General features: G+C 35.8%; 1 protein-coding gene across 1 annotated transcript in view; it reads left to right on the forward strand.

The window, feature by feature from the left end:
• ROCK1 (Rho associated coiled-coil containing protein kinase 1) overlaps positions 1 to 22,999 on the forward strand; it is a 78,530-nt gene that overhangs the window by 18,943 nt on the left and 36,588 nt on the right. Inside the window, exons 2-6 of the mRNA XM_017738254.1 lie at positions 13,467 to 13,548; positions 17,199 to 17,299; positions 18,115 to 18,252; positions 19,423 to 19,598; positions 22,348 to 22,432. Of these exons, the coding sequence (XP_017593743.1) occupies positions 13,467 to 13,548; positions 17,199 to 17,299; positions 18,115 to 18,252; positions 19,423 to 19,598; positions 22,348 to 22,432 (582 nt within the window). The remainder of the gene's footprint in view (positions 1 to 13,466; positions 13,549 to 17,198; positions 17,300 to 18,114; positions 18,253 to 19,422; positions 19,599 to 22,347; positions 22,433 to 22,999) is intronic.

Here is a 22,999-nt window from a genome sequence, read left to right on the forward strand (position 1 = left end):
AGGAATAGCTTATGTATTCATAGACTGGTTTTCTGCTGTGTTCTTAATTCTTTACAGGAACTTGTACAAAAAGAGGTATTATCTCTACCTGTGTTCTTATTTATAAAATTTGGCTTTTAACTGAATCTGTTAAACTGGAGTAAGTGTCATCTTATCTTCAGAGAATAAGGAGATTAAGAGGTTTTTTAATGAGGTGAGGTTAAATAAATTGGAAATTTGTCATGTCATAGTTCGAAAGGTAAAGGGACAAAATTACAAGAAACGACCAGTTCTCATACTTGTCTTTAACTCTAAATTGGAAAGAAAGAAAGAGCTCTAAACACGAGAATGTGACATGATCTTAGAGTTGTTATGCAGCAGTTCAGAAAATAGGAAATTCAGTTCTTTTCTGTTTGCTACAAGTTATACAATGTGTTATCTTGACTGAAACAAGTAAGGGGGATTTTGAATGTGCTTTACATGACAGATTAAATGCTGCATTGCTTATCTTCTCTGAAGAGTGCCTTAAGCACATAGAGCTTTGCATCATGAACTAGTTGTAATTTTACAAATGCAAAAGAGTTTGTGTCTCTGTTGAAGTTTTCGGTACTTCTTGTTTCTCTTGCCAAGCAGTTTGTAAAGTGTGAATATGAATGAAAGTGGTAGGTTACTTTTTTTATTATTATTATTTAAAATGTTTGGTTTTTTGGGATATGTAAATCTGTGTATAGAGGGTGTATGCACACACATACTTCCTGGTGTTAAACCTTTCCTAATGTCAAATGTCTTTGTGATCCAGCTGACTTTTGGAAAGTGAAGTGTAGGATGTCTGACAAAAGTGTGACTCTAAATTCTTGAACTGATATTGCTGCTTTTTAGTTACATTCCAGAATATCTCATGTTGCTATTTTGTAGTATTTAGAAATGGGAAACCTGCTTTCCTCAGTGTTTTACAAACATAGAATTTATATGAATGGGAAGTAGCAGTATTGCCTGACTTCACTTGACGTGGCTTTTGAACGACTTGGTTTTTTATATTTTTATACACACGTGCAATGTATCTCTAGTCTCTTAGTTCATGTAGATTTCCAAGAAAGTAGTGGGTTTTTTTAATGACTTTTTGTTCAATTAGGTACTGGAAAAATGCTTTCATAAAGCAAATCCTGGGATAAAAATCATATAGAAGTTGGATGCAGGTAAAAAGTAGCCTTTCATTCACTTTTGGTTTATTTTGTAGAAAACATGTTTTCATCAGTTTTGCTTTCTGCTTAGTGACAGACTAAATGACAGCTACTCAAAATGGTCTGTGGGACAGAGGAACAGAAAATGTCATGTTAGTGTGCTCTGATTTGTCTCATGGCAGGCTTTTATGGTGTGACAAAAATACTGTCTGCCTTCATCCCCTGTAGAGATTAAGTTAATCAGCCCAAGCTTGGTCTTGCTCCCTTGTAAGGACAGGCAAGAGAGACTTTGACAAGATTCCATGGTTGTGGCAATGGTCCAGACAGCCCTGGCTCCCTTTCCTCTTGGGCTAAGATTTGTTTTCTCCCGTTTTCTGAATCCAAAAGAAAATCATGCCTTTGGAGTACATGTATCAGTCTACTGTATCCTCTTTGGGTGTGGGGGGGCGGGGGGATGGTTTTCTCAGGTTCTGAAGTGCTATGTAGAAAGAATGGTATTAGAGAAGAGTTGACTTACTCTTTTGTTGTAGCTGGAAAAGTTGGTAGAAGACTTGCTTTTACAGTCATTTCTTAGCATTTTAGTATTTTTCATCCTTGTGATTGCAGTATATCAGCTTGGTGAAAATACCCAGTGTTGTAGAAGTTGAATACTACTGTTTTAGGAAGTTCTGCTCTCTTTGTCTCATGCCTGAGCAAGTGTATTAGAAGTGCATGCCTCATGCTTGAGCAGTGGAAATGTTGGGAAAAACTTCTTTCTTGGTGTATGAAGTCAGTGGCTTTAGTTTTCTTCAAACTTTAGTCTCAAAGCTTGAAAAGGGACATAGAAAAACTTAGTTGCATGTGCCTAACAAGCTTGTAAGCATAATAAATCAAAACATCTTTGGACTTTCTTGAAATTAAAAGCGTTGGATCCTCTAGTGGATTTCTAATACTTCCACTCTTCCTCTAGTCTTGAAATACTGTACTTGAAAATCCCAGATAAACGAGCTTATATTGTTGTAGTATTACGTATGTTAAAATCCTTACTGATTATCGTGAGAGAGACTTGCAGTTTGTAAAAAGCCACCCTTACGTTTTCATGGACTGCTTTGATTCTGTTCTGTCATTTCACTGATGGAATGTGGAACCATGCCTTTCAAGTAGGTTTTTGATTTTGTAGTTCCACCTCTCTTTTTTCACATGCAGTCCGAAGCATTCAGGATTTTAGTTGTGATTCTACCATGATGTCAGAAAGGGTAGAAAGAGTACTTAGAGGAGATTTGGGTTAAATCAGAGAACTGTAAAATAGTTTGGGTTGGAAGGGACCTTAAAGATCATCTAGTTCCAAGCCCTTGCTATGGACAGACACTTTCTACTAGACAAGCTTGCTAAAAGCCCTGTCCAGGTTGGCCTTGAAGACACTCGGGGATGGGACATCCACAACTGCTCTCAAAGCATCTATTGTGGGAGTATTTTTAGACCTGAAAGTAATTAGTGACTTGAATATACACTTAAACATCCGTATTAATTAAAAAATTGTGTTACTAGTGGCATTGTCTGTATATGCTACCATTTTTTCTTCAGGTGGGTTTTGAAAGAGAGCTTGTCTCTTCACACTTTTTTTTTTTTTTTTTTTTTTTTTTTTTTAATGGCTGAAAGGGAGAGGGTAAAACCATGGTTTTTTAAATGTATAAATTTGTAAATTTAATTTATTGGGCTCTGGACTGTGGGAACAATCTGTTAGCAGAACTGTTTTGTTCTACATTAGCAGTGAAAATCTCCAAAAAAAGTGAAAAACTTGCTGTTTTGTTCCTGTTAGTTACAAAAATCCTATAGTACAGATGAATCTTAGTGGTTGGAAGTAGAAATAACTTGTCTATATCTAAAATAATTCTCATGGAATTTTTATAACCTTTTTAAAAAATAGCATTACTTGAAAGTCATTTTTCTGGGTATATTCATCATGGAAAAAAGAATAAATATAGAAAAACATTGAGTTTATGCATACAGACATCTTTTATATTGAAAGTGATGTTTTTCTTTTAATCAATCCACGAAAAAGTCTATGGCCTTTGCTAGGGTTTGTGATACAAAACTGCATAACGATGCACAAATTCTTAAATAGTGTTAAGTTCTTGTTTAGTTGCATATTTCAAATATCTGCTTGACGTGTGATTGCTTGTGCTGGAATGTTTATTGCAGAAATGTAGCGAGAGCTCTGACAGGAGATTGTGCAATCGCAGAAGCTTCTCAAAGTTGATTCTTTGCTTCATTTGTGCTTAACTTCCCATATTTTTCGTTTTGCAGACTGGTTTGCATGTGACACTAAGGAAAGGCGTATTGCTTTACAAATCACTGGTTCAGTTTCTAGAGTTTTTTTAGTATAATTATTTCATAATCTTCATTTCTGGACTTCTCTCGTGTCTATTTGCCTCTAATTGTAAAAGTGTTGTGATTTGTTCTAGAGTTTTAGGGAAGAATTTCCCTTTTGGTGGTGGGGAAGGGGAGATTTTGTACAGTGTTTCTAGACTGCTGGAAAAATTATGATGCTCTCACTCTTCCTTGAGAAGTTATTCAATGAATTGTCTGTGCTCTGTTTGAAAAATTAAGTACTTTTGTTCTCAGTTTGCCTAGCCTCTGTTTCCAGTCCCTGGGTTATTTTTCTGTGGGGTGGATATTATTACTAGCAGAGGGTTTTTGTTTTTTTTTTTTCTTTATACACCTTTTTAGAATCTTCTCTAAAGCATAATTATTGAAAAAATATAATCTCCAGAGACCAAGTTGTCAAAGCTAAATAGAGAACTTGCCTTTTTATTGTTGTATAGTTTGTTGTTTATATCTGTAGTTAGCACGTAGTGATCTTTACAGCAAACCTGGTCCAGGTCAGGTGACAACAGGTTCTGTATGGCTGCTAAGGTATTGTTGCTTTACAGAAAAATTAGTTACCTTTCCACTGACTTGTTATATTGCATACTTTGCTGGTAATGCTCTTGGTTTGTTTTTCACAGCAGAGGTGTCACTTTTCAGACAAAAGTATGGTGGGAGAGCTAGACGCAGCAATTTAAGCTATTGATGGGAGAACTTAGTCTAGTTTTACTACAATGTAAGGATAAGAGATCTAAAGTTGCTTTACATATTTGACAGCTTTTACAAGAGAAAGCACTTTCATTTATGTTGCTTGCAATAACTCCTGTGAACATGTTGGTGTCTTGCTAATTCACATCTTGTCCAAGTGACTAAAGCTTACTTTCTGCAGTCAGGTTTCATGGATACCTGCCTGGAAAAAAATCTGTGAGGCAGACAGCAATTTCCTAGGCAACAGATGTGGAGGGAGTTCTGTTTGCTTTGGTAAATACCACTGGTTTTTAGTGGAGTTGTGCAGTTTCTTTTCTTTTTGTTGAAGTCTTAACTCGTTGCAGGTTGCTGCAAAAGCAGCCTTAGACTTTTGAGCTGGGACTGGACCAGTTTGTCTTCATTCTTTCCTATCTCTGATCTGTCTTTATACCATTTTGTCGAAGGGAAGTTATGTACCAGTATTTGCATCCACAGTGTTAATTTTTATCCATGTTACTTTTGCTTTCTAATGAGCGTTCCTTACAGTGTTGACTCCCATTGATCTAAATTGGTAGTTTTAAGTGTGTGTGTTTAAAATGAAAGTGTTGGGACTCCCAAATCGGAACGACAGATCTCTGTGCTGCCTGTGGAAGAATCTGCCCTCACAGGATAACCAAGAAAGCTCTGGGGACCTCAAAGGGCATTTGCTTGTGTAATTTACAAGTGAGGTTCGGCTTTAAAAAAAAAAAAAAGTAGTTATTTTATATCTTAGGTTAGGGATCCGAGCTTGCCTTTTATTTTTGGTTAATACCATAACTTTGAGAAGTGGAAAGGATGTGAAGTCACTTTTTTCCACCACGAGGTATTTCTGCGGATAGTGTTACCCTGCTGTGTGTCAGGTTGTCTGCTCATCTCCAGTTGCAGTTGTTACTGTAGCTGGGAACTCTAGACCTGTGAGGCATTTCCTAATGTCAAGTGCTGCAGTGGCTGTGGAATGCTGCTTCCATGGTGATAAACATCAGTCAGTTCTTTAACTACCAGTACTTCTACTTCTTCTAACACTATTTAAATATATATATTTTAGGTGTATGTGTGTTCACATCTAGTACAGTTTTCTTGAAGAGGGCACTTTTAGCAAGCTGTACTTATGCTTTATTTAATTCTACTGTTAGTCAAACATGGTTTGATAAGTCATTTAAACCTAAAGTAGGCTATTTTCTTATTTTCTACACATTAAAATATTAAGAACCTGCATAGCCCTCCAGATAGTTCTGCTTTAGTCTTTTTATATATTCTGTTCATGGTAGAATGTTTCACATTTGGTATAGAAGCTTTGAAGTTTGTAAAACTTGCCCACAGAGCATATTAACCAGTGCAAGTGAACCATTTTTAAGAAAATGAAATATCTGGAGATCTCACTTGCTGTGAAATGAATCCATGTAATTTGACTTAATGGCAATTGGCTTTTACTCTGGTTTCACACCTTCCTGAACTATTTTCAAATGATATTGTACCTGTTTCTGCCTAGATTTCACCGAAATATATTCTTGGTGCTGTCTTGGTCTATGTTCTTCATCATCCTCTCTCATCTGATAGTTGTTCCTAAAGATGGAATACTAAGTGGAATTAATTCTGATGCCAAATCGAAATAATAAAGCACTAATATAATAAATTGAAGTTTGGATGTAAAGACTATTAACTACAATAAATTATGCTAGTGGAGTGAAATTAATGTTGTAATACAGTGTTAAAAGTTTGAGTTTGGAGGGGGAAAACTCCCACTAAAATAGATTTTCTGGAATGCGTCTTCAAACAATGTCAGTTTTCCATAAATTTAGGCATAAAAAGTCTGATGAATAGGTGTCATTCAGAACAGATCTAGTGATTCAAAATTTCTGCATCTAGTCAGTGGACAGAGAGGGTCAGTGGTGTGAAGGGTCTATGACTTGCCCTCAGTGTTAGCGAAAGACTGAGGTGTGTAGGTTCTCTGAATGATCTGTGTAGTGGGTGCTGGCAGTACTCCTGCACACATTCTGTATATGAGTTGATTTCACAGATTCGCACTACATTTTTAGTTCATTTTAGGAGATGCTTCAGGTGGTAGGATCCATTGCTGGAATGGAGAAACAGCAACACCCAAAAGTGCACGTGAAAAAACATTACTACTTTTATGTGCTTCTGTCTAAAGACTTGCAAAGGTTTCTTTCAGTGCTAATATGGATGTAACAATATTGAGAGGTCTTTTAGCTCTGGTGTTAGTGACAGTGGGCGTTTTCATATATGTGTTTGTGTATCAATATATATTGAGATATTTATATTGAATTATGATCTAGTGAGTCAGGTAGTAAATGTATGTTCTAGGAATTGGTCAGAGCAAATGTTGAACAGCTACTGTTTGAACAGAAGGCAAGGACATGTACTTATGCATGTAAGTACACAGAATGTGGGTGGCGTTTGCAACTACACATGGTATAACCCTTTAAAAAGGCCAAAATGAAAGCAATAATCCATACTGCTTTCAATAATACTGCCTTGAAGTTTCAAGATCTCCTTATGCAGATGTTAAATCTCCCCTGAGTCAAACTCTTAGCTCTTTACTGAGTTAATACTTCACCTCCCCAATATTTCTTTTTGAAAGGCTATTGATTTAACCAAATTAGCAAGACCTCTTATGAGTATTGCAAGGTGCTAGGAGGCAAGGAGGTCTGTAGAGTTGTATCGTGCTGGGTGATGAATCAAGGACCTTTTACTCAGGCTCATGTGTCAGTTTGTGTACTTTGCCTGCTCTAACAATTTAATGAAAAGTCTTAAGTGAAGTGCCTTAAGTCTGTCTAGATTGTCTTGTCCACTTTGAAGATGAAATGTTGAATTGCAGTTTTCTCTTATTTGGACAGCAAAATTAATGAGTGGGATTAACTTAAAACTTAGTGGGATCTTTTGTGTACTTGATTAGAGATAGATAAATGTAGCACTATTGGTATAGTTGACCAGAGAGATCACTTGTGTATGACAGGACATTATTATGAGTTATGATGAACATGTGCAAATCAAGGTCGGTCAGGTTTGTTGATTTGAGAGTAGTGGGGGAAGCTCATAGTACTATAGAAATAGGAAAATGGCTACAATACAGGGAACTAAAATATGGACCGTTAAGAATTGTAGAGCTCAAGACTTACTTTCATCTCTCCAAAAAAGGAAAAGTGGCAAAGACTTTAAACTTGGGTAGCTGCCAGTCTGTCCAAGGAATGCAAATTTTGTATGCTGGTAATACCCATTAAGTATTTTTTTAGTTCTTTGAGTGCTAAATAAATAGTAAAATAATAAAGTGTCTCAATAACAAAGTTTTAACTGAATTTCATACATTTTTATTTATTATGTGCTAGATGATACTATGTCATAATTAAATAAAATTTCAAAATACAAAAATGCTGTAGTTGTACCCTGACAATGTAGATTGTATATTTTCTACTTTATATCACTTACAAATCATGAGATATGTTTTGCTAAATTGGAATTGGTTGATGGTGTATATTTTGAAATAGCCATATAAAATTGCATTAATATTAGTTCATACATCTGAATAAAACAAGTATTACATAGTTGTAGTGAGTTTTGAGATTAAGGAATGTAGTTGCAGAGTGAAGAAATCTAGTATAGTCATAGTAGGACTGGCAGTTTGATGCATTAAAACTTTGGAAATAGGTATAGACCAACATTTGGGAAAGTATCCAATTAATGTGACACTGCTTAGGTCAAACTGAAGAAAACCGGTTCATTTTAGATGAATCTAATGAAAGGAAGTTAGTGTAACAACCTGAGAAATTCAGTGTTAATAGATTGTGTAGTGAATGTGTGTGTTAATGATAAGTTTTATGTTCCAGCATTCTGTATTTTTAGGAAAACTGAAGGGAGAGTAATGGAAAAGGCTGTTGGGTTTGGCTTGTTGTATGAATAGACAAATGAATGGAAAGCTGCTGATCAGTCTATTCAAAACAGATTGGTAGTGGGGTTTAACAGGTGTGTGGTATTTCACAGTCATAAGGGATCTAAAATGGTGAGTAATGGTTAATTAATGATGGTAGAGCAGTAAAAATTAAAGATCCAGCAAATCAAAGAAGAAATTAATACTTTGTGGTGCCTGGCTGATTATAAGTGGTAGGTAAAATTCATCACTGAATGTTGAGTGAATGCATGGGAGAAAAACCTCTCATCTTTATGTACTTATGTTACATTGAACTAGCTTTGATTTGTAATGCCTAGTTTTGTGGAAAAATCAAACTAGTGCACAGTGACTATAAAAATTAACCAGCTATTTTGGTGAATGACTGAAAATGTAATGAAGGACAGAACAGGAAATGTTGTACTGCATCGTGTACTTACGGTGTGCTCACAGCTTAAATACGATACGTGTTTTCTCCACACATGCCCCTGCCCCATTTAGAAAGTACATGGTGGAAATAACAAAGCACCAGAGGGTGCTGATGGTGGGAATTGAAACAGCTTTCATACAAGGATAATTGGAAGAGAGATGGCCGGTGGTGAAATGCTGCAAGTGTGTGAAGCTGTCTTGGGGTACATGGGTAAAGAATCATTGTCCCTTTTTTGGCTGAAGAATGGTACACTCAAAACGAGGTACACTTTCACATAGCCTGTAGGTGGTGGAATTCACATCTGCATGATGCTGTAAATGCAAGAAACTAAACCAGAGAAAACGCTTAGAAATGTTTTAGAAAATCACTGAAAAAAATGTTGCCTAGAAAATCTTTGTGATAGTTAATTATGACAGTGTCATTTCTGGCTCACACATACACCTGAGCAGTACTACTGTGTGCTGGACTTGCTCATATCCTCTTTCCTGGACATTCTTACTGTCATCTCCAGAGCCAGTCTATGCATCTAGACAGACCTTGATTTTACTCCATATAACTATTCCTTTTAAACTTTTAAGTGTGGTGTAGTAATGAATAAAAGTGAACCAACAGATTATGTGGAATTGTTGGTTTCATATAGAAGAGCTCTGCATGTTGTAATGGCTCCCTAGTGTGCCTTTTAAAAAAATTTCCAGATAAAATGAGGTGTTTTAAATAGATAATGAAACTATTGATGATTTCATTGAATGAATGTGATATAGAAAAGTCTGTATCAGACCATGAAACTGACTGGAGAACATTAGAAAGGCAGTTTTCCCATTTTTTTAATTACCTCTGAAATACTGTTACCACATAAGTGGAGGTATAAACCAATTTATTTTAGTACTCAGTTTTAATTGTTGGAAGGAAAATGTCTGTGTAGACCTCAAAGCTAAGCAGGAAAATTGCTGTGTAATGACAGAATAAGGTGGAACTTAGTGTTAGCTGAAAATACCTCTAAGCCACAATCTGTATTTCCAAGAAGTATGGAATGTGCTGTATTTAAAAAAGATGCATACTAAAATACATGGAACCCATCCAAGTGGAGAAAAAATCCATCATAAAAATGAGGCCGTCTTATTTTAGTAAAGTGTATGAAACTTTTGGAGGTATGGTTGCCTATTATAATGATGTCATTCTTTTTTTTTTTTAAGAGGAGAAGAGTATGGCTGCTATAGGTCTTGATGGAACGATGATGTTCCTTCTTTTCTGTGTTACCAAAGAAGTCAGATGATGTATTAAAAGATTGAGCAATTAGAGTTTTTTGCTTTTATTTACTATATTAATAAACCCAAAACCTCTAAATTTTTCACCCTGTGACAATCTTACATAGTATTCTATCACTTAATTCACACCAGTGTAGATTCTAATTCTTCCCAGAGAGTAGGCAATTTTCTCCATGGACAAAGGTCAAACAGTGTTGTCCAGGGGGGTAGAACACTTCAAAACAGGCAGAGAAATATTCTCTGCATTCTGGGTTCCCCCAGAGCAAGATGGAATGAAGAAAGCTGAGAGATGAGTTATCTCTGCAGCCACTGCCAATAATGATTTTGTGTCTCATTTGGCCTTTACCCTTTTTCTGCAAGCCATTATTTCTAAAACTCTGTCATATATTCCCGTCTCTCTGACCCGCACCACTTTGAACCAGCAGTCACTTTGAGCTTGTGTACTCCTCCCTATTTGTTCACCAGTGATACCACTTAAAAATAGCTGTGCTTCTGTGCTTCCCTTTGTGCTGGCACAGCTTGTAGTGTTCGCAAGTTCTCCTGCTTTAGCTGATGTAAGGGAAACAGACTGTTTCATGTTTTATGTTATACACTAGGTATCCCAAATATTTTACTTCCATTATGATTCCATAAAATTACCCTAAGCTCACTCTTACATTTGCAGTCTGCCACTAAAATACCAAGGTGGTTTTTTTCTTCAGAAACTTACTTCAGTCAAAAAAAAATTATTTTGACAGTTAAGGATTTGCAAGTCTCTTAGTTATAGAATATCACCCATCCCTACCTTTTTTGATGTAAGTTTTGAACCAGGATAGTTTATATTCTGGATACTGTAGCGAAGGGGAGCTGATTATTGAAGAGCCTTTAAAATAAGCAATTACTGGCATGTAGCTTCCTTAGATATTGTTTGCATGATCTTGAAATATGATTTGAAATGAATGTGAGATCAGTAGCTTGAATCTGTATTTCAGAGTTTTTTAGTTAAGTATTTTACTTGATAGAGTTCATATCTAAGAACTGGAAGGTGAAGAACAGAACAGGAAACATTGTATATGATGAATTCTGAATTAAACAGAATTGAAATTTGCTTTTGCCTGTTAAAAGTGAATTTGTATACTTTTTCCCATCTTTAATTTAAAACTTTAAAAAATAACACAACAAAATACCTAACATGCCTAAGACACCACGGAAACTATGACATTTTCTATACTTTATGCTTCTTTTGGTACGGGTTTATGTAGTATTATTTCGGAAGAAAAAGTATGATACAAAAGTAAGATTGATGTTATAAATTTAAACATATTCCCATTTTTGCTATATTTTTGTATTCAGTGTTTAAAACCTCCCTTCCTATAAAGCAAAAGACTGAATTTTGGCTTTTGAAGCAAGCTCTGAATTGAAACAGGTAATTGCAGAACCCCAGAGCCAACCAGGATTTGAGAATTCTGTGCTTCTGGTTGGCGTGTGGAAGTTTTCTGTGTTAGCCCTGAACCTGGACAAATCGATTGACTCTACAGATTTGAAGGCTTCACGGCAGACTGGGCCCCAAATTTTGACAGTTCATTGCCATCTCTAGTTTGCTTTTAAAAATCACTGGATGTGACCCAATAGCCTCATAGCTGTTTTTTTCCTACTGCTTCACACAGCATTGAGATAAATGCACAGAAGCTACTAGTGGACTTTGTGCTGCTGTGCAAGCAGTTATCATGGTTCTCGGTTGAATTTACCAAAGAATAGATTTTTTTTCCTGAATTTCCTGGGTATTTACCATGTGTTTTTGGAACAGGTGTCTTTTAGTAGTTTGCAAAGTATTTCTCACTAAGTTACACTTACCCTGAGTAGCTTTATTTCTGCATCTGTCTTGAGTCCAAATTGTTGTTGGCCTCTTACTCTCTTATTTCTACTACTGACCTGTTAAATGTTGTTTCCTTGCTATTTGCTTTCCCTTTTCATCGTCAGTGTCAGTCCAAAAAGATGACCCTTTAATACACAAGATGCAAAACCTGGCTTTATTTTAGAGAGCTGAAATACTGTGATGCTTTTCTTGATTTGTATAATTTTCATTTTAACATTTCTTTGCTCAAAATGAGCCACTGTGTGCAGAGGTAACTTAAAACAGGAATGTTTTCATGAAACTGACAAATTTAATATTATCTAGCCTTTAAAGTAATTCTGATTATCCTTGCAGCTACCAGTTTTCAAATTCTAGCATTATTTTACTGCTTACTCTTATTATATCTTAAGTAAATAATTTCTATCTCACATACTTTAAAAGTGAGGACTGCAAGCCAAGAAATAATGTTGATTTTGATAGCACTTTGGGTTTTTTATAGTTAAAACTCAGTCCTAAAGACTGAGGCGAAAAATAGATTTGAACTTGAAGTGAAAGATCAAAGACTACTGTTTCAGTCCAAATCAAATGTGTTCTCAACTATATATTCCTGGAAAATAAGCTTTCAAAAAGCTTATACTCTAGCTTTTGTTCAGGCATAGTTACTTGATATATTTAGCGAATACTGATGGGTCATTTTTCAATCCTGAAAAAAGGATTGAAAAATCCTTTTAAAAGCTGAAAGCAATCAAATTAGTTCTAGTCATTTCTGAACTGATCAGATCAAAGGTATGTCTGGTCTAACATCTCGCTCCAACCAGGTCAAAAATAGCTAACATAGACACCTAGCTATGAACTGGACAAGTAAATAGCAGTACATCTCTGGTGTGCTTTGGTAACATCCATCAATTCGTATTTTAAGACCTGCTTCTCTATTTTTGCAGTTGTCACTTACACAATACCTACCTGAGACAGAGGATTCCCTAACGCTCTTATGATTCTTTGTTATGTAATTCCCTAGAATACTTGATCATTTTTCAGTAGAAACCATATCTGTGGTTTTCAGCCAAAAGACTGGGTTTAGTTTTACTCCAAGAAGATGCTATCCACTGAGGAATCATTTATACCTATTGGTAAACATAGATTTAACCTTTAAGTCACAAAGTTCATGGCACTTAATGAGACCTTAAAGTTATCTCCTTCTTTGTTGTATTTTTCTCTTGAGTTTTTTGATGATGTTTGGTTTACTTTTGTTCATGGGGATGTGTGCTGTGGTAGTAGTGCCAGATGGGCTTGTGGCTGTTTGTTTCTAGATTTAAGTTGGAATGTATAAAGCCAGTATCTTGTTCATGAGAATTCACACTGATTCAATGGGTAAAATCTGGGGTTTGACTCTGAGAATTAGATTTACCATCATTGTCCTATTTGCCAGTTGCCATTTCATGTTCAAGTCCCTACTGTGTGATACACTGTGACTTCTTAATATTGCTGAACTTCATTAGAACTGCTATTTGTTCTTCTTGTATTTGGAAAAAGTAATTTTTTTCATGAAAGTATAGAGCTAATTAGGGTAATTAATAATTCATAGACGTGTGTGGAATTAAATTTTAATGGGTCCAATGGAAGTGAAGGAGAGACAGCTGTTTCACGTAACTGCTAACAGTCATTAAATAATGTGAATGATTTCATTTGCATGGAAAATTGATAGGGACAACTGGCTTTTTATCTTGGCTCTTCAGTTAGCAGCATGTGTAATTATTTTTCAAAGTACTTAATTTTGCTTGTTGTTTTGTTTGGTTTCTTTCAGGATGGATTAGATGCTTTGGTATATGACTTGGATTTTCCTGCCTTAAGAAAAAACAAGAACATTGACAACTTCTTAAACAGGTGTAAGTATTTAATGTTTAATTTACTAAGTAACAGAAGTTTATAGTATCAAAAAGAAAACACCTCTTCTAGCTCTTTGAAGAGCAGCTAGGGATTTGGTGTGCATTGAGTTTTTGGGTGCAAGTTGTTGTAAGAGTCTTATTTATTTATTTTTCAGTGAGAAGTGACAGCTGCCTATACAAATCTTATCTCCAGCAACTGAATGTCCAGTCTGTTGCCTTGCCTGCGGTGGCACAAAGCCTTTTAAGAGAAAGGCCTGTTCTCTTTGTTAGGGCAACTCCCTGGATTCCCATAACTTGTTTTCTAATTTCATATACAAGATATCATAAGCAATTAACAGTAAAATGACAGAATGATGTATACAATGTCAGGAAACAGTATTAAATAATAACAGACTGGAGCACACATTTTGTAGGTTTGTTTTTTTTTTTTTTTTTTTTTTTTAGTATAAAAGCTCTCTTTTCATGAAAACTTCATACTGCATAGCTGATACATTCACTTGTGTATGCGGCTGATGTGTCTGCAGAATTGTCTGCATTTACTCTGTATTTGGCCACTACCAGATTTCCTGCATGTTATACTCTATAATAACATTTTAAAGTAATAAAGTTTGTTTTTTAAATAGAAATCATAGTTCCATAATTTTCATAATTGAAAAAACCAAACCACAAACAAAACCCCAAAACGGCGTTTAAGAATCAAATCTTTTCTAAAGGCTGCCAAAAGGAGAAATTCTGAAGAATATGGCAGAAATGTTTGCTGATTGAAGACTTGCTTCTGCCTGTGGACTAATGGGCAAACCTTGAAATTAAGCTAATATTTTTAGATTTTTATGGGCTTAAGTATCTCAGTTGAATTCTATAATAAATGTTTTTTGTGGGAAATATAAAGTAATTTGACTAAAATAATTTTTGTCTTTGCTTCATTGAAATTTATGTGGGGCTTTTTTCTGTTTCCAAGGTCTTCTCAAATGGTTTATTGAGTGCAGCTGTAACCTGTGATAGTGAATTTGTGGTGTTCATGTTACATGATTCTCCATTTGTGTGAATATATGAATCCACTAGTTGATGGCTCACTTGCACATAAGCTGGTTACTGAAAGCCTAAGCTCAAATGTTCTGTTTAACTTTTAACAGTTCAAACTATATTGATACCATATGCTGAGTTACATGCACATTTTGTATACTCAGTTATTTACTGAGAAGGTGTGGTGAAACTCTTGGAGAAAAGAGAAGTTGTATTAGGCAAAGGAAATAGTCATTGCAACAGATAGTTTGAATGTAATTTTTATGAGTAGTGAAATCATTAGTGAGTCTCAAAAAGCTTCACTTTTGCAATTGGGGCTGAGTGAAAGAAAACTTTTACATTTACAGACTGATAATGAATATCTTTTAGGTATAAATTATATCCTGTGTAAGATGTGACCTGAAGTAATCTGAAAGTGGAGAACAGAACATATTAGTTCCCTTCAAACTGCCTTTAGAATATTAACTTGCAGCGTTTGCTGAAATATGAAAGCAAGCTGTGGATGTGCAAGTAGTGGCCTTAGAGGGAACACTGAAGTCTAGTTTGCCTTGAATTTCTATAGTTAAAAAGACATTTTTGTGTTTATTGTAGTTTTGTTAGAAGGCTGTTTTAAATATCTTTTATGCAGTATTAGCTGTTTTGCACCATTATTGCAGAAATTTAAAATACATTTCTAGATGGCAAATAAAATGGGAGTTTGCTTCCTTTATTTTATAGACTGATTGCCCTATGAACCACTCCCTATCCCCTCTTTACTTATTTCTGCCTCTACCAGCTGAGGTTATGAGGATGATTTTTGCAGATGTAGAACCTGAGTGATCTTCTACCATATAGAATTAAAAGAATAAAGAAATGAGTATTAAAGGTATCCGAGAGCCCTGCTTTGCAGTGGTGACTCAGTTTATTTCAAGGCAGCATCTAAGCCTATAACCAAAGTTCAGGGCAAGTTGGAGAAGACGATGTTTTGCTGTGGGAGCCACCCCAGCTGTTCATACAGCATAAGCTGGCCAGGTCCTCCACTGGTCCTGGGAGATAAGGAACTGCCAATGAAGTATATTGCAGCCTGACAAACCTTGTATAATAGATCTTAGAATATGGAGGTCGAATTTCCAGCACTGTTGTTACTGTAACATTGTCTGAAGATACCTGTTAACACTCAGTTATCTCAAGGAGTAAATTTCAATTTGCAACTGATCACAAGCTTGGTTTACGTTATTTTAAAATCCTTATCTTAGGTTGCTCTTCAGATATATTTTCCTTAATTCTGCTTTGTTCGTAGGCAAGGCTTGTGGTTGAATACCATGTAAAGGATTCATATTATGCTTCACTTTCTTTTGCACCAATGTCAGGCTTTTTCATTCAGAAGTGGTGAACCTCCTGTTGTGAGATTACTAGGCAGGAAGTTAACAATAGCTAGAAAATTGCTGTATTTTAGTTCTGTATAGTCTTGCTCCTCCTCTACTGTAGGCCAGTTGGCACCAGGGGAAATAAGAAATTATTTGTTGGAACCCCTGAATATTTTGATCCCTGTGTGAAAGAATTTGTCAGAATTTAGAATTTTGCTATAGTTTACCAGAATCAACCTGTGTTGTGCTGCGTTGTAAAGGGGTTGGCTTTACATTAGATAGTAATGCCACAGAGTATTTATTCAAACAGAACTATGTTTGTTCCTGTTGCAGTAATAAAATCTTACTGAATTTTTAATGTACACAGGCTGCTTTTGTTTTAGGTCGTGGCCTGTGTAGGCAGAAATCGAATGATAATTTTCTGTCAAGTGCCTCCTCATTTTGTAACATTTGAACTTAAAATATTTTATTTCTCCTCCTTTTTCTTCCGCAGTCCTTACTTCTCTCTAAACTTTGCTTTTAGGCCTAGAATATTATTTTTGAAAATTAAACATTGTTGCATAATTTATTTTATTAGAAGCATATCTGTTTTAGTAGAACTTCCTGGCTTTTAGAAATACTGAAGCATGAAGCTTTTCTACATAGTCTCATGCCAGTGTTGACCCACATGGATTAAAATAGACTGTTTTAATCTTTTACCAAATTTGGAATTAGAATATCTGCCCACAGGGAGTTTGTAAATTATTCTAGTTTATAGAATGACAGGTTTATATAAATAATTGCAATGATTCCCAGTGCATGTTTTAAATTAAAATCTACTTTTTTTGAGTATTAGGAATCATGAAAGTGCAGAAAAGCGGAACTTTTTTCTAAAAATATTTTTTCAAGTGTCTTGTAGTGTATTTTCTGATACGCTTTCCCAGATGTGTTGCATATTTATTCAAAAATAATCTTATTATACTGATCAGCTTGCAAGCAGGCTCATGCTGGATATGAAATTTTTGCATAGCTTTTTTTTTTTTTTTTGCAGGTAATTATTTTAAAAAAATTCCTAAATTAAGATCTCCTGTAATATGATTGTACGGTAGAGTAATTGCATTAGGTTTTGTCAGGTTTTGGTTACTGTGGTCATGAGAATGAGGTCGTGCATTCTGCAGAGAGTTTTTCAATGGGAAGGTAGGTTCTTTGGGCAGCACTTCTAAAATCTACGAGAAACTGAAATTAGAGAAATGGGTTTAATTAAATTGACTGTATATGAAATGTGAATTTTGTTCTGTGTAGATAAAGACACAGTAAATAAAATGAGAGATCTGCGCATGAAAGCTGAAGATTATGAAGTGGTGAAGGTGATCGGTAGAGGGGCATTCGGGGAGGTTCAGTTGGTAAGTTAAGTTTCTATTTGTACATTTGAGTGTATTCTATAGTGTTTGCTCATGCATCTGTTTCTCAGTGTAGTGTTCTGAAGATGCAGTCTTAAATATTAAAGCCTTTAGATCAGTGAAATTTTATTCCTTTATATTTCATGGAAATGTTTTTGGAAACGTTGTATTTCGGTCCTGTCCAAGTGCACAAGTACTTGTTTTGCATTGTAGTCTTCTCTCTTAGAATAAAATTCAATGTGTATTCTCATAATCAAGAAAATTAGCCTTTACCACTGTTTACATGGACACTTGAAGTCTTAAAGGCTAGAAGAGTTTCTGCCAGTTCAGGGACTGCACCAGATTTTTGTGGACATAGTTCTCACAGATGAGAGATGTGTGTTGTTTGTGATAGGTTAGCAGCCAGGCTTGTTCATCCTGCTTTATTTAATTGAGTGCTGGTGGGAGAAACTGGAAATACAGCAGCAAGTATACACATCTGCTAATGAACTCTGGAAAATGCTCATAGTTTTAACTTTATGGTATTTAACAACACTAACTGCCAATATTTGTTCTTTTAAAGGCGCATACATGCGAATTATGTGACTCTTATGCCTATGGACTTCTGTGTTGAATTGTTCTAGCAAGTATTTTAAAAGTAATGCATTGTCAGATATAATTATTTTGTGGACCTACGGTATATAATCCTTTATAGTAATGTGAAGAGTCTTATAAAACGTATTAAATGGTAGAGCAGGAAAAGTAATGCTTTCAGTGATGTTCACCGTGTGTTAATATGGCAAACTACTATGTTCCACGTGTCACATTTGTCTTCACAGGTAAGGCATAAATCCTCAAGGAGAGTGTATGCTATGAAGCTTCTGAGCAAATTTGAGATGATAAAAAGATCAGATTCTGCATTCTTCTGGGAAGAAAGGGATATTATGGCTTTTGCTAATAGTCCCTGGGTTGTTCAGGTAAAGTGATACTACTTTAAAAATATTGACATTGTAGAATAGTTTGGTTGCAACACTGCATGACTTGGAATTACATGTTTCAAAGTCTCTTTTTTTGGTTTTTTGGTCTGCTAGGGAATACATGACTAACATTGGGAATGCTGTACAAAAGAGCAGGTATTGCACTTGCTTCAAACTGTATTTTGTCACAACAAGATAAACTATTCTGTTTATTATTAAAACTCTTTGCCAGATATATATTGGTGTATCTGCTCCATAGCAATTATTTGAGGCATCCAGCATACTAGAAAGACATACTTAAGACACAGCTTCTGTGTATTCTAATTTCTGTGTGTATCTTTGATTCAAATTTTGCCCGCTCTGGCTATTTTTTCCTCATTTTAGTGTTGTCACTGACAGTTTTTTGGGAGGTACTGCTGCCTTTGAAATTCTAAGGAGCATGCCTGAACCAATCATCATGCATTGTGTGTGCACATGTGAGCTTGTTAATTTAAACTGTTTTTACCCTTAAGCATATAAATTCTTCTGTTAGGTTGGAATTACACAAACTCATTCAAGATTTACCCAAGTCAGATGGGTAACTGCATTACTATCTGGATGGAATTAAACTTCAGCATTTCGTACAATTTTAAGTAAAGAAAAATCTGCTTGCACTACTGATGTTGAGCAGAGGGCTGACAACTTTGAGGGAGATATTTTTATTCTTTAAAATTTAGGCTTATTTTCTATATAATAAATGTTGACAATAAAAAGTAAACATTTAGTGATAATACAAATAGAATTGGGCAGATGTTTGCAATACAGTAGTTTCATGTTTGTGTATGTGTCAGCTAGCATCCCAGTGAGAAAAGAAGCATTTTGTCATCTTAATGTAATGAGCATTCTTTGAAATTATCTCAAAATTCATTGTACCAAATTCACTAATCTTGATTTGTAACCAGCACTTCTTCCACGGTAATATAAAGGGATGGAGGATCTGGCTAAAATTTGCTCTAGAGGTTAATTTCTTTTTAGGAAGTCTGCAGGATAATGAGAATTGCTGCAGGAATTGTAGAAATTCTGTTACTTTGGAAATCAGTTTTCTCAGAAATGCCTTTGATTGCCAACAAGTAAAATATTAAAGATAACTGGAATATTAAGTGGCTTACTTTTTGTTTTTGCTTTTTGCAGTTATTTTACGCATTCCAAGATGACCGTTACCTGTACATGGTGATGGAATACATGCCTGGCGGGGACCTTGTCAATTTAATGAGTAACTACGATGTTCCAGAGAAATGGGCAAGATTTTATACTGCTGAAGTTGTACTTGCATTAGATGCAATTCACTCAATGGGTTTTATACACAGGTAAGAAAGAAGATGTTACATAGGGTTGTTTATTTCCTGATGCTACTGCAATTACTTCAGTTTAGGCAGTTTTAAAATTCAAGATATTACTTCCTTATTGTTGTTACATAATTATTCCATCTTACAAATTGCAAAGTTGTTGCCATCAGAAACTAAGTCTGAGGTGATACAGTAAAAGTGTTCCTCAGTTTGGGGAGCAATAAAATTGTCCCACTTTACCAAGAGATAACAAGAACAAAAATGGTATGAGCATGTTGACCCCAAAATGGCTGTTTCCTTTTGATTAGAAAAAGCTGTTTAGGGAATTTGATCACAGTAGTATCCACTGTTAGGAATTAATTCTCTGCTAGGCATTTGAAGCCTCAGTGACCCATTATACAAGAATCTGTGAACAATGTGAGGAAAATTTCCCAGCCATATGTTTCCTTGTAAGGGGCAAGATGGAAAATTGAGATGCAGAGCAAAGGGACTTGTATTAGTTTCACATTATGTACTTGCCCTAAAGAGAAATGTAATAATTTCTCAGATAGGTTGAGAAGTTTTCTTTTTGGTATTTGAACTTGTACCTGTTGCTAGCCTTTTAAAAATTGTATTAACTAGGAGCAGAAGAATAACTTTTTTCAACCGAAAATACAGGAAGACTTTGAGTAGTGTGTAGTATACCCTATAGTATATACATTTTCAGTTTGTAATTTGGTCACAGGATCAGCATTAACATGTAAGCTTTTGCAAAAAAGTAACCACAAAGCAAAATAAATGACTAATCCATTGCTTGAGTAGGATCTAGAGCATCATTAATTATGTAGCTATGCTGAATCTAATGGGTAAATTATCTGGCTGAATGAACCATTTGTACGTGTGTATTGCAAGCTTTAGAAAGCAGGCATTAGAAGATGCCAGCAGCACAGCGAGGTTTTTTTTGTGAAAATTTAGATTATTTTGACACCAGGAGGTACTTTGGAATTTGTTTTTCCCTGTAGTTAATCTGTTCAACTCTGATGAATGAAAAGGAACTTAGGGAAAAATGAGCCTACTGCTTAATGGGTCAGGGACCAAGGGACAGAGGACATGGGAATGGCTGAGGCTGCTGCTTTTGCCCCAGCCTTCATTGAGAAGGTCTGCTTTCAGGCCTCTTGGGTCCCTGTGCCCAGTGGCAGAGCTTGGGAGAGGGAAGCATTGCTCTGGCAGAGGAAGATGAAGCTGAGTCCTAGTTGTGCAAACTGAATGTATGTGCCCAAGGCACAAGGTGGGACATGCCAGGGGTGGTGAGGGAGCTGGCAAGTAGCCTTATGGTACTGCTCGCTGTCACCTTGGGAGGTGTGTGGGAATTGGGAGATTCCTGATGACTGGAAGGAAACAAATGGCACACCTGTCTTGCCCCAGGAAGGGCCAGGAGGAGAGAGTCAGAGGAGCTGAAGGCTAGCCAGCCTGAGGGCAGTTGAATTAAATTCTCAGGAAACCATTTCTGAGCACAGGAAGGTGATTGTGAACAGCCTGCATGGATTTGTGAAGGGAAATGCATGTCTTCCCAAACCAGTTACCTTCTGTGTTGAGATGATGGGCTTCACTGGTGAGGCAGAGTCTTTGTCTTGACTTTAGCGAGGTTGTAGATGTGGGCAGGTTAGAAAGGTACAGTTTTAACAGGTAGAACTGTCTAGATACTCTTTGAATAGATTGTGCTGTCCAGCAACAATCAGCTACCAGCAGCTCCCCAGAGGTTTGATACTGGGATCAGCACTGTCTCTGTTCACAACATGAACAGTGCTCAGGCAAGACAGAAAGCATTAGTCCCCAGTGGCCCAACAGGACTTTATAAAAAAGGTGGAGCCAGACTTGAAAAGATGAAAGGCAATGGATGACACAAGTTGCAGCAAGGAACTATAGCTATTCATTAGGAGGTTTTTTTTTCCACTATGGGAAGGTCAAACAGTACAAGAGAGAGGTTATGGAATCTCCATCCTCAAAAAAGAAAGAAAAAAAAAAAAAAAGAAAACTTGCCTGGATTTGACTTTGAGTAACCTAATGTAACTTTGAAGTTGAATCTGACTTTGTAGCTATACATCAGGCAGCTAACTGAGAGTCTTACAAAAATCTCTCCCAATCAAAATTATTCTGTGAGTCTACTGGTACATTTGCACTACATTTCATCTGATGGTTATGACCAGAGTTCTCCTTTTAGGTCTCCGAAATATACTTCTCCTGAAATTTGTGTTACATTATCTTGATAATTGTTTCTTACTGCTATTCTGCGTCAGTATATTCAATAACATCAACATGCTGCACTTTACCAGTTACTTTATGAAAACTTCTCCAGTGAAAGTACTTGATGGAGAGGAGTATAAGTTAATGCTCCTCTTGAGTCATGGGAAAATATTTGTTCACAATAATAGACTTTTGAAAATGACATCCAGTTGTTGAAATAGAAGTGGTACAGAAAAGAAGCTGTGTTTTCAATGCCTTTTTGATGTAACCAGTGAGTGTTTTTTAGGAACTTGAGGTTCAAGATCAGTGTCCAGATCTATTACATTTGATGACTTTGAGGCTGTATTCTCATGTGGTCTACTTTTTAAAAATGCAATCTGTGTTGGTCGTGATACTTAGAGAAATCAGAAAAAAATGGAGGCAGCAGTGGTGCTTTAATGTTGCTGTTTTTCCATGCAATGTTGCTGAAAAGCAGTTGACTTCCATTGTTTTCATAAGTTAAATGGATTTTTTTTATTTTTTAAAATATGTATTTTTCTTCTTTCAGAGATGTGAAGCCTGATAATATGCTGCTAGATAAAGCTGGTCATTTAAAATTAGCAGATTTTGGTACTTGTATGAAGATGAACAAGGTAAATGTGTTTGTATTTTCACTTTTATGTTTGTGAAAGGAAAACATACTTAAAAGTGGAAAAAAAAAGATACTGAAAAGTTTTAAGCTAGATAAGAAGAATGCAAAGTTCCACTCTGCTCTCTTACAGTTCTTCATGGTCTAGTGAAAGAAACTAGATTATCGTTAAGGTCCCTTCCAACCCAAATCATTCTGTGATTCTGAGATTCATGCCTCTTATTCAGTGACAGTGTAAGGTGCAGAAATGGTTCTTCAAGTACTGTTTTCGAAAGAAACTTTCTGAAGTCAAGCCGTTTATTGTCTCTAGATGCTCGGGGTTATTTCTTTAAGTCTTTTGGTATGAAAAGTTAATGCAAAGAAATGAGATGATTTTTACATAGTGTGCCAGAAATGAAAGAATCAAAACTGATGTGCCAGTTTCTGAATACCAGTTGTACTTACTAACCTTTGCTGACGTAGCGCGAAGACAAATCTGAAGGAAACAGGTATCATAGAATTATTTATTTTTCAAAAATGTATTCTCAAGTCATTAAAAAACATGTTTTGCAACAATATTCGAATACTCTGT

This window comes from Corvus brachyrhynchos, unplaced genomic scaffold, assembly GCF_000691975.1.
Source record: "Corvus brachyrhynchos isolate BGI_N302 unplaced genomic scaffold, ASM69197v1 scaffold106, whole genome shotgun sequence".
NCBI classification, from domain to species: Eukaryota; Metazoa; Chordata; class Aves; order Passeriformes; family Corvidae; genus Corvus; species Corvus brachyrhynchos.